The sequence below is a fragment of the Heloderma suspectum genome, chromosome 4, assembly GCF_057233095.1.
Source record: "Heloderma suspectum isolate Gila_16-S chromosome 4, 16-S_ref, whole genome shotgun sequence".
Taxonomy (NCBI): Eukaryota; Metazoa; Chordata; class Lepidosauria; order Squamata; family Helodermatidae; genus Heloderma; species Heloderma suspectum.
In genome coordinates this window covers 311,573,091-311,585,115 of record NC_139461.1, presented here as the reverse complement: position 1 = coordinate 311,585,115, position 12,025 = coordinate 311,573,091, and the positions used below count along the sequence as shown (strand labels likewise).

Sequence of the window (12,025 nt, the reverse complement as noted above, 5' to 3'; positions counted from 1 at the left end):
ACCTTGTGTTTCTCCTCCTCTCGAGCCAGGGCACCAACTCTGTTCTTCAGGGCAAAGGCTGGGGACTTGGGGACTGTGATAGGAAGTAGCTTCTTCTCTGGAATGCCCTGCACGGACAACATAGGTTGCAGTGAGGCTTCCCAATTTGTCAGAGAATATTGCAAATGCACCACAATACCAGACATTTCAAAACTAGTCCTCCTTCTAAATCCTTTCCTGGGAACCCAATGAAAACACAGCAAGTTTTAGCTGAAGATGAGACCCAAGAGACACCTTAGGCAGCAGAGTTTGCATGCCCTGCATAAAAGCCTCATCATTCCCCACAGCCCCGGCATGACCAAGAGAGAGTTCTGTTAACATTACAGCTTGATAACGCTCCCTAATAGCATGGCCAACACTTCTTTGGGGTTGTGCATTACAGGGAGCAATTGGTAGTAGGCAGACACGCTGTCTTTCAGGAAGCATCCATGCCCTTACTGACTGACCAGAGCTAGTCTAGTGTGGCCAAGAAACTGAGCTATGAACCTGAACATCCTTGGTTCAGATCTCACCTCTGCCATAAACTCACTAAGGAAAGCCACCCTCTTCCCTTCTGCAATATGGGGTTAATACTGAACCACATTGCAGGGCTGTTGTAAGGATTAAAAGGTCATTTCTGAACACCTGGAAGTGCTATATAAATTCTAAGGCCATCTTCATTCCAGAACCCATGATAAGCAAGGGAAGCTTGCAAGGGAAGCTTGCAAGGGAACCCAGGTCTATGATGCAGTAGCAACGTAAACCATTCAGTGGACAGGTGAGGTGAGCACCTAAGTGAGAAGGGAAATACTACCCATTCATCAATCACCAGCTGAAACTAGGACACAGCAAGGACATTGCATGTCGGAAGCTGGATCCTAGAGGGGGATGATCCCGTAGAAACTTAGTTTTTTCAGCTCTGCTCTGGCAGTGAAGCCTTGAGCAATTGCATTAAACCCCAACTAGAAAGCCAGACTTAACCCAATTTGGGAAGGGGTAAAACTAATATGTAGTTCTATGTTGACAAGGGCTATATAGCAGACCTGGCTCGTTTCCATTTTCCCTTTCAGCAGACAGGCCAGTTGCAAGACTTACCACCACATCCTCCAGAATTTTGGTTGGACATGGCCTCGAATGGAACTCAAAGCGCTCCTCCTCCTCCAGCGGCTTCTTGCTCTCACGCTCCTGAATGCGCTTCTCTAGCTCCAAGTTGAAGCCGATGGGCTTGGTGACCTCCTTCACTGATGGCTTCTTGGGCAAGATCGGCCCACCCTCCAGGATCCGGTAGTTGAGTTCTTGAGCTCTGAACTTGTACCTGTCAAACAATAGAACAGACAATGAGACTCCCCAGTGCCCAGCAGGTAAGACTGCTCTGCGACACTTGGTGTTGAATGTTAACCCATCCACTCCCCAACTGACATGACCCCACACCAGGGGTTGGGCAGAGGAGCACTCAGAGGAAGCTACCTGAGCACAGTCAATTGTACTGCGGAAGAGACCTAAAAGCCAAAGCTGTGTGTATGTTGCAGGTCCACACAAATGTCAGGTATGGTAGTGGGTGCAGAAAGGCTGGAGTAACCCCGAAGGTCCCTTCTGCACCCCTGCTCAGAAAGAGGGCCAACAGGCTTCACCATCACATTTATGTGGCTGCACTAAGCTGCCTTATATCGAGCCAGACCACTGGTCCATCTAGCCCAGTGTTGGCTACTCTTAACTGGCAGCAACTCTTCCGGGTCTTTCCCAGCCCTGCTACCAGAGATCCTTCATTGGAGATGCCAGGTATTGGACCTGGCATCTTCGACATGCCAAGCATGCTCAACCTCAGTCTGCCAGGTGTGCTTCAGATGTGGCCTTTGGACAAAGAGTTCCACTCACTGTTGGAGCTTGGCAATCTCCTCAGCCTCCAGCTCCGCGGTGCTCTTGCAGGTTATAGGTCTCAAGCGGCTCTTGGTTTCAAGGTGGGGAGTTTTTGGGTTGGTCAGCTTGGCCTTCAATGGCCTGCTTTGAGCTGCGCCTACAGAAAAAGACCCTGGAGAAAAGCACAGCATCTACATCCATGACCCAGACAGTGGTATACAAGCCTGAGAATCTTTTTTAGAAATTGAAGAGGTACATGTAGCTAGCTCTCATAAGTGCAAAGAATCCTAATAGCTAAAAATGTTCGGAAAGCACGCAGGGTAGGAAGGCAGCCCTCATGTATTCAGCCCTCACAAGAGCCAGCCACCTTTCCCCTCTTGAAGTTTAAGCCTGGCATCTTCATCCTCCCCCCTCGGGGCAATCCTAAATTCTGCAAATTTACACGCTTTATTCTAGTGGAAGTGGCTGGATTTCTAGCCTTCATTTTTCTAAAGAAGTTAAGCGAATGCCTGTTCCAGATTCAGGCATTTAGAGAAGCTTCACAAATAAATTCCAACTCACTACTACTGTCTAGTCCCCACCTCTCCCACAAGGCCACAACCAAAAAGTAAAAACAACAAAGATTCTTGTGCTGCCTTTAAGACTAAGGATGCAATCCTGTGTATGTTTAGACACAAAAAAGTCCTACAACTCTCAGCATGCCCCAGCCAGCCTAACTAATTTATTCTGGCAGACGCTTTCATGGACTATAGCCCACTTCATCAGATGCCCAGAGCATTAGGGAGAGTTTCAGGTTTATATACGGTACATTTGGTGGAGGGGCAGGGGGAGAACTGTAAACAGTGAGGTTCAAAGGAAATTAAATGCAAAAAGTGCCAACAGTGACAATAACATTATTAACAGCGGTCATTTACAGTGCAGTTGTTGGCGATAACAAACACCGTCACTAGGTAAAACAATTAACACACGTAGTGTGATACAAATCCTTTATCTGGATTCAAGCCTCCGGCAATAGGATTAAAACCTGTCAGAAGTCTCTGGCTGTAATTTCCCTTTGAAGTTTCTTTGCTCCACAATGGCAGTGACAGAGTGTCCTGCGAGTCTAAATTGTTCCCCACTGGAAAGACTGAAATGCAGCTGGCCTGATCTTAATGCACAGTAGCTATGGTTCTCTCTTCCCGGTGGCTCAGTTGGGTGGTACCAAAGCCTAACAGGTAGCAACTCCCAGAGAGCAGGTAAGTGGGCAATTGCACCCGAGTAGCGTGATCCAGCTGAAGGGATGGGGTGAATGGTGTTCCTCCATCTACCACAAAGGGATTCCCAGCTAGCTCATGCGTGGTCTTACCTTCCTCCTCCTTCCTGCTCCTCAGGTGATAACGTGGGGGAGTGCGTTTCTGAAAGTTCTGAACCTGCTGAGCCAATGATACATACTCTGAGGCAACTTCATCGATCTTCCTTTTGTTGCCCTGGGATAAGTTGAAGGGCTTTGGGATTGTTGGTCCCTTTGCCACTCGAGCCTGTAAGAAGATATGGCTAGTAACAGAGCTGTTTCTGCAGAGCCAAAAGCTTCGGCACCTTTACTGGAAAAACAGGACTAGAAAAAACAGCATTTCTCCCAGCGTTGACACATCAGCTAGATATGAAAATTACTTGGCTTGCAAGTCTATTCAATCCTAAAGCATCTTAGTGTACTGTGTGGTCATCTTCAAAAGACTACATTAATTCCATGTATTGGTTTTATATTTTATGCTTTTTAATTATTTGTGTACACTACTCTGAAATCTGTAGATGTAAGCCGTTTATAAATACTTGTAAATAAATCAAATAAATAGAGACTGGAGCAGAACAGGTCTTGGAGGGTAATTACCTGCTTCAGCAGCAGGTGAGGCCTGCATATGCAAACAGCCCCCCCCCCCTTTTTTAAACACACGGTCCAGGATTCTACTCCCACAGTGTCCAACCAAGTGCCTATGGGATGCCCACAATAGGACATGAATGCAAGAGCACCCTCCCACTTGTGTTCCCCAGCAACTGATATACTAGATGGGTCTTTGACCTTAATTAGAGCCATGCTGGATCCCACCAAAGGCAATGCATTTCGAAGCCCAGCACACGTTTCAAAAGGACTGGCCCTCCTACTTTGCAATCTGCATCCCCTCTTCAAAGAATTTGCGACTTGCAAACGTCTTCGTCTGCTGCTTAAAGCCCCGCTAGAATTGCCGCAACTGCCAGCTGAAGGCTCTCAGGCCAGTGTGCTCCCCTCTCACCGGAGATGGTGGGTGCCTCCGTAGGACAGCTGTGAAATCCACCTCCTTATATTCCGTGCCAGGCTGGCTTTCCCCGTGCTGTTTAATCCTGTCATCTGTGCAGAAGTGGAAGTCCACAGCCTTGGTGATGTGGCTCACTAGCTTCACAGGTTGCCCTGATGGAGGAGAAAAAGGGATCCGAGATGTGACAGGAAGCAGCACTGAACTCAGGAAGCATTCCAAGGATGACTAGTCAGTTTGTCCATTTGACTCAAGCTGAAGCAGGAATGTTCCATCCAGTCAAGATGAAGCGGCTTGCAAACAGACTAGAGGAGCTCCCTCCAACCTGGGCCCTCCAGAGGTCCTGGTCCACAACTCCCAGCCAGCCTCAGGACATAGGATAATTTGCTCTAGGTACCATCAAACCAAAGTGACATGACTGGGAAGGACAACAGCACCACTGAATCTGAGGAAGTTTACAAACACAGCAGATGGGAGATGCACAGCTAAGCAGGGCTTCTGTGCTATTCTCATTCAACGAGTTGCCAGATGGCTCACCGCTGTACAGCTTAAGGAACAGAGAAGGTTACTAAAGAGATCAAGGGTCTGGAACATCTTCCCTACGGAGGAAGGGTTTTGGCGATCCATTTTCTCATTGTCCTTCCTCAAAGTCTCCTCTCTGGGGCTCATGCTTGTATCTCGATTGTTAGGCTGAAGGGCAGAGACCTGTGCATTTTATGCATGTACAGTGCCTAGCATAGTTTAGGTGCTTCTATAAATAAGCCACAATGAGAAGAAGAGCCATCCAGGGGTAGGCGAGCAACTTGAGAGGTCTGTAAAGCGGTTCCCCTTTTCACTTAGTTCACAGAGGGAGCACTAGAATTTGGAATCATCCAATGAAACCAACCGGCAACAGGTTCAGGCCAGACACCTTACACAACTTTCGGTGGCCTGTCTAAGCCACAAGTTCAGAATTGTTCCCAGTGGTCCATGGCGCCCACCCCAGTCTTCAGAGGCTGGGACTGATGCCTGCGAGAGGCAGTGCATATGATAATCACGAGTCGGTTCCTAGGAATAACTCACGTCAAGCAGATTTAGCAGCAGCCAAACCTAGTTAGGCACATGCATGGATGGCCAATATACCAGGAAAAGGTGACTTGGGGAGGGAGGGAAGGGGGGAAGAGGGACCCCCATCAACTTGTTCATACACCAACATCTTCTTCAGAGGCCTTCTCATCATCTGCAGTGAGGCGAATGGTAACATGAGAGATGGCCTCAGCTGGGCGCCCCACTTAGAATCCTCTCCCCAGAAAGGCTTGCCTGGTGCCTACATTTATCTTTTTAGCATCAAAAACCATTTTTCCCCCCCAGGCTTTTAACTTTGGTCGTGTTATGCTATGTTTAACCCTTCTGGTGTTTTTAAACCATTTGTAAAGGTGGGACATTAACGAAAGGTCCTGTAAGCTGCCCAGAGAACTTTGGCTAAGGGGTACAATAAAATCAATCAATCAATAAATGTGCTGCTGGATATTTGTTGGCTTAGCAGTTATATTTTTTCCTGGTTTTATTATACTTTTGTAAGCTGCCTTGGGAATACGTGTATGGAAGGGTATGGTCGGGCACAGCATGCTGAGAGATGGGATGTACAAATTGAAAACAAAAAAAATTAGAGCAATAGAGCTGGCAGAAACCTTTGTAAACCACTATCCAGGCACTGACAACACTTATTTCCAAGTTCACCTGGTCCGGCAATGGCCGCTTTTAGAGACTCCTCATTCTTCCTGCGCAATTCGGCCACCTCTTGCTGCAGTTGCTGCATTTTCTCTAGCTCCAACTCCTCTGTGGACTTCCCCTTGATAGATGGATTCCTCTTCCTGAAATAAAGAGTGCCAAACTGTTCAGACAGAAAAGTGGGGCAGACACAGCAGCTTCGATATGGAGAAGGACAATCATAGCTACAAGAGCCAACATGAGAGATGTCCCATCTCTCAGCACAAAACAGGTCCCAAACCTATTTGAAGCCAAGCACACTTTAGAGTGGGCTGAGTGCCAGGGGCCAGACCTCTGCTAGTTGCATCAGGTGCAACTAGGAGCCGGAACCATGAGGATGTTGCTAAGTAAGAAAATATAAGGCTAAAGCTGTTCTCATTAACCTAGGGAACAGGGGCCAACTGATGTCAAGCTACTTACTTTGGCGCTGCAGGTGTGATGGGCACTTTGGCCTTCGCTGGCGAGACATTTCTGTTCAAGGAAATTTCACCCAGCTTCTCCCGGTTATTAGATCTGGAAGGGAGAGAGAAGGGGTTCAAGATCAGGCCTCTTAGCCTCAGACTAGCCACTGTGTCCCTCTCAAGTGCAAGTTTCCTGGCTGTCACCATTGTGCAAATGGGCCCCAAACACCAGTGCTGAAAAGCAATCTAAAAAGTTAACCTTACCTCCACACACGGGCAGGTGCGCAGGGCTTAGATTTCTTGGGAAAGCTGGAGAGGGAACAGCACAGGACTGTTCAGAGCCGATGATCTCCTCATATGCTTATCCTGAGCATGCTATTGCTAACGTGGGCATCCCCTCATCCCAAGGGTACCCCCACCCCATCTCCAGAAGAGGAAAGATGTTCATCTGCTGCAACAGATTTGGGGCACAATGTGCTGGGGAGGTTCTCCTGAACAAGCCCCACTGAGATGAACTGGGCTGCACAAGGAGCACTACTTCATAGCAGATTGTGCTCCAGCTGCACTGAGGAAACAGCTCTATCAGAAGTGCTTCCTTGTCTACACCTTGGCCATCAACTAAATTCTACAGTCAGAACAGGCAAATGCTTAGAGCATTTCAGCCTTCCCCAGCCTGGTACCCTCCAGTTGTAGGAACACAGAAAACTGCCTCGTGCCGAGTCAGACCCTGGGTCCATCCAGCCCAGTAGTGTGGACACTGACTGGCAGCAAGGGCTCTCCAAGGTTTCAGGCTGGATTCTTTCCTAGCTCTGCCAGGAGATGTCAAGGACTGAACCCGGGACCTTCCGCATGCAAAGCAGGGGCTCTGCCACTGAGCCATGGCCCCTCCCCCAAAGGCCATGCTGGCTGAGGGTTGTGGGAGTTGCTGTTCGACAACATCTGGAGGACACCAGGTTGGGGGAGCTGGTGTTTCCAGAACAATTGCAACTCCAAGAATTCACAGGGTGATCCTTTTAGGTCCCCCAATAAATGGGGTGACAGAAAAAAGTAAAGGCAGGAGAGAGATTAGATAACCAGCTGAGCAGTAATTAGGGGACTGGCTGCTGGGCAGGGACGGGGGAAGGAGGAACGGGTCAGGTTCTAGCTGATTCTGACCTTTCCTAGACACTGCCAGCTCCTTCCCATAACCATGCGGGACAGGCATTTTTCAGGGAGGGCCGTGTACTCTACAGGTGCTGCCGCATGACTGCATCAAGGTAACCACAGGTTTTACTCAGTTTGCAGAATTCAGCTTGTCAATTTGCTGCATTTTCCTGCTAATTAAAGGACGGGGCATGTTAAGCACTGAGCCTCTGCCCCCAGTCATGAGAAACCTTATTCAAATCTTGTTTCCGATAATTCAGGCATTTTCCACACATGTGCAGCCTTGAAGGTTAAGAGGTTACTAAAAAAAAGTACACAGACTGCCGAGGTTCTCCAGGAGCTGCGTTCTATGGCCATCACCACATCCTGTGCTTGGACAGAACCACAGCACACCCCAGGTCCCAACACCTCAATCCTTGCACAGCTGTTTCAATGAGGCCTGTGCAGGGCAAGTTCCTGGAGGATTTGGACTCGGATCTGACATATCTGAACACTCCAAGCTTTGTACTTGAAGAGGGCCTGAACAAGGTGGCGGTACGATTACCACCAGCTGATTGAAACTTGTGCCACTCCCACCAACAATGTGTCAGACTTACATTTTCTGTTTCTTGGGAGGAGGTGGCTCTTGCTTGCTGGCCAAGGTGGCAGCACATCTCTCTGCTTGGCTTTTGGCCATGAGTCTACGCTGGGCACTCTTTCGCCGAGCCGAGAGCCTTCTTGCCACCCTACGGAGGCGGAGAAAAGATCAGCTTATGCGCTGAAGCCACTGGATGGAATTAAAGGGGAAGAGACATGGACTCAAGGCTACCAACAAAGTCCACCTCCTGCAAAGATATAGAGCCACTTCTGACCAACAGGTAAAGAATGCGACACTATGATGGCCAGTGAACATTGGAACTTTGATTCCAGGGAAGTGACATCCAGAGATTTTGCACCCCTTTGAGACAAAGCATTGCATGCTCAAGCACCCAGCAAAGGCATGGAGGATAAAGCTACCAATGGCTACTAGCCACGATGGCTATATATTTATTACCTCCAGGATCAGAGGCAGCATGCCTTTCCAGTCGCTGGGGAACATGAGCAGGAAGATGTTATTGAACTCATGTCCTTCTTTCGGGCTTCCCACACCAGTAGCTTGCTGGCCACTGTGGGAACAGAAAGCTTGACTAGAGAGGCCTTGGGTCTGACCAAGGATGGCTCTTATGTCCTTATGACAACAGCAAATAATTTGGTTGTGGAGGGTGGGCATCCAGTTGGTGATGCAAAGCATGGGAAACAGCGATTCAGGAAACAGCTTACTTACTCCAATTCTCCATAAACTGATTTTAATCCTTCTGGCTTTGAAATACGACACAAACTAGGCCTATCCACACATTGCATGACAAAAGGGGTGTGCAGATGACCGCATCGGGGAAAGAAGCTGTCATGGGTTCTCCCCCTGCCCCTATGCAAGTCCTACTACAAGTTGTGGGTTGTAGTGTGGGTACAAGACCACCCTCACCACGCCACACACTGCGTTCGGACAACACACCAACCCACGCTGTATCGTGGAGAATTATTTTTATTTATTTACAACATTTGTATACTGCTGCCCATCCAAACAGATTCCGGAGTGGTGAGCACAAGAAGTACAACGGCAAAGAAGATAAAAGATTAAAACACCATATTAAAATTGTTAAAAACAAAATGCCAACAAAAACCGTGGCTGTTCTTTTAAGGAATTCTTCCTGGAACACAACTGTTTTCAGGAGGCACTGGATGCAACACAGTGCTGGTGCCTGCCTGACCTTCAGAGGCAGGGAGTTTGAAAGAAAGGGGACCACCACACTGAAGGCTCTTCCCCTGGTGGACTCCAGTCGGGCCATAAGTCCATGTGGAACCACAAGGCGCATGCCCTCCAATGACCAGGCAGGTTGATAGAGGAGAAGGCACTCTCTCAGGGATCTTGGTCCCAAGTTGTTTAGGGCTTCATACACTAGTATCAAAACCTTAAACCTGGCCCAGTAGCGAATTGGCAGCCAGTGCAGTTCCCCCCAGCAAAGGAGATGCAAGCTGAAAAGGGGCAGCTCCCCAAAACAGCTGAGGTGCTGCGTTCTGTGTTAGCTCCAGCTTCTGGAGCTGGCAGTCACATGTGCAGCATGCCCGGGGGCAGCAGGGGCAGCCACAATGGCTTCTTCTCCCAGCTCAATCATCCAAACCCAGTCAAAGGCTTATTTTTGCAGAGCAGATGCTTAGAAATGAAAGCATCTCTTTGCAAGAAGGCACCTTTCATGGGAAAGCTTTCCATCCTCACCTGCAAACCTAGACCTTCTCAACATGTGTTTTGTTGGGGTAATGGGAAAAAAAAAAAAGTTGGTGTCCTCCTTAACGTTTCAGCGCTGAATTGTACCCTGGAAAGATGCCCCCCCCCCATCATTTGCATTGAAAGTTCTCACAGGCAATCTGACTTCAGAATTAGGGAATTACAGCCATACTGAAAACTCTCATCATTCATGAGGACTAGAACCTCACTCCCTTTATGAATTCAGTGACCTCATTCGCACAAAATGCTGCATCAGAATTGCAGAGAATTCTGGCTTATCGGTAACAAGCAGAATGCTGATTACCAATATGCCTGAATTCTCTGCAATTCTGGGATAGCACTTTGTGAATTCATAAAGTGAGATGATAGGCTTCTCATGAGTGCTACCACCGCCACTATATCAGCTAGCCTGAGAACAAGCCCACTTTGGATACCCTTGGGCAGGAAGGTGCAGTGCAGTGCAAAACTACAACTTGTATTTATTTCCATTTGGACAGTTTTGCAACTGATCAGAATTACAAACCCAGAACCGAGTCCATGGGCAAGCAACTGAGAAGCAAGGGCAAGGGGAGCAGGGTTTATAGGCCAGCTGGAAAGTCTCATCAGGACATTTCCTGAGAAAACAGGAGGAGGAGCAATTGTGGGAAGATTAGGTCATCAAGGCAGCCACAGTCTAGGTCATAGCTTGCCAGCTGCATCAACACAGGTCCTGCTGGAAGGTGGACCAATTTTGAGATTAGCATTCTTACCTTCCTGGGGCCCTTGAGGGTGCTGATCCCGACGCCTCATTGGATGTGCCATGCCATTCTGCCATGGAGCCAACCACATTTGGTGGCACCCCATTTGCCACTTCCACTTCTACATTTTCACTGTGATTCTCACCTAAAGTTAAAGATACCTCAACTGTATTTTTCAAGATTGATATCTTGCCTTCTCCTCTTCAGGGTCTCACACCAGCTAACAGCTTATGCAATAAAACAGAAGACCCCAATAGTCAGCCACACAAAACCCTGCAGCAAGGCATTGTGGGTTAGCTCTGTAACCCACCTGGCAGAGAAGGAACCTGCCACGCAGCTACCACCAAAACCAGACAAGTCTTGAGGTTGTCATCCGGAAGTGAGGTCATGAACTTGAAGCTCCCAGCACAGATGAAGAGATGAGCACAGTGAGAAGGAAATAGATCCTGTGCTAGCTTCGGCTGGAAAGAATTCACTTGTGTATTTGGGGTTGTAGTTCATCCGATCGTATCTGAGAACCTGCACTGATCATATCTGAGAACCTGCACTGATCATATCTGAGAACCTGCACTGATCATATCTGAGAACCTGCACCTCCCGCACTTGGTGCGTCCAGCATGGTTATGGGCCACTTAATAAGGCCTCCTTTAGGTACATTCAACCCTAGCTGACAATGCACAGCCTTAACATGCCTCTATTGGGATGTGTGCTGTTTAACTTGTACAGAAGTTATCTGGAGTCAGCGGCAAGTAAGGAGGCAGCCAAGTTTGCAGAGGACCCCAAAATATTCATAATGGTGAAAACCCAAGCAGACTGCAATGCGCTCCGAAGAGTCCTCTCTAAACTGGGAGAACAGATGACAAATTAGTGGATTAGGTCACATGCCTCGGGACCATACCCAAGGACCTACCAGGTGGCAGGAGGTGTGGGGGTATATGCTCCCCTCAGGTAGTCAAGTAGCACAGAGAGAGACTGAGCTTCACCCTTTCCCTCCGGTGCAACTGAACCCTGGGTCACATTAAACTTGCTATGAATCTGGTATGGAGGAAACAGAACACAATGGCATGGGGATAAATTACTCAGGTCTCAAGCTGGGCTGTTGCCTGGGCCTGCAGAGACACTGCCAGAGCTGAAGAGAGCCAAGACCCAACTGGACAAGTTCACAGGTCACTGCTGGACTAACACTCTATGTATACCCTCTCTTTGCCCCTGTTACTTCACAAAATACCGTTGCAACTTACTAGATTTCACCATTGGAGAGACAACGGCACGTGGGATGTTAGCCCTCGATGCTGATGCTTTCTGCAGGAAGCCCGTTGCTGGCTCTTCTCTTGGGGTATTCAAAAGGGAAGCTTTGACATCTGCAAGAATCAGCAACAACCTCATAAGCTGAATGCACCTCCCAGTGCTACCAGGTAGGCACATCACTTGCCCTTTCCCTGTCTGAGAGCCAGGTGAGTGTGAAGAAGACCTCTGGAGCATCTCCTTTTTCACCTGCGAGGAAACTGAGGAGTCAGAAAGTGTGAAGAACCAGTGGCTGGATAACCCTTC

The 12,025-nt window shown here is 48.4% G+C and overlaps 1 protein-coding gene across 4 annotated transcripts in view; it reads right to left on the bottom strand.

Moving 5' to 3' along the window:
• TPX2 (TPX2 microtubule nucleation factor) overlaps positions 1–12,025 on the bottom strand; it is a 39,113-nt gene that overhangs the window by 9,477 nt on the left and 17,611 nt on the right. For 2 of the 4 annotated variants that reach the window (XM_084854537.1, XM_084854538.1), the window contains 10 exons: positions 11,716–11,835; positions 10,487–10,619; positions 8,032–8,160; positions 6,312–6,404; positions 5,862–5,995; positions 4,143–4,297; positions 3,221–3,392; positions 1,894–2,047; positions 1,114–1,333; positions 3–107 (listed from right to left, as the gene is read on the bottom strand). In XM_084854537.1, the coding sequence (XP_084710663.1) occupies positions 3–107; positions 1,114–1,333; positions 1,894–2,047; positions 3,221–3,392; positions 4,143–4,297; positions 5,862–5,995; positions 6,312–6,404; positions 8,032–8,160; positions 10,487–10,619; positions 11,716–11,835 (1,415 nt within the window). Of the gene's footprint in view, positions 1–2; positions 108–1,113; positions 1,334–1,893; positions 2,048–3,220; positions 3,393–4,142; positions 4,298–5,861; positions 5,996–6,311; positions 6,405–8,031; positions 8,168–10,486; positions 10,620–11,715; positions 11,836–12,025 lie in introns of those variants that run through there. The other 2 variants (XM_084854539.1, XM_084854540.1) reach the window with 2 other exon arrangements.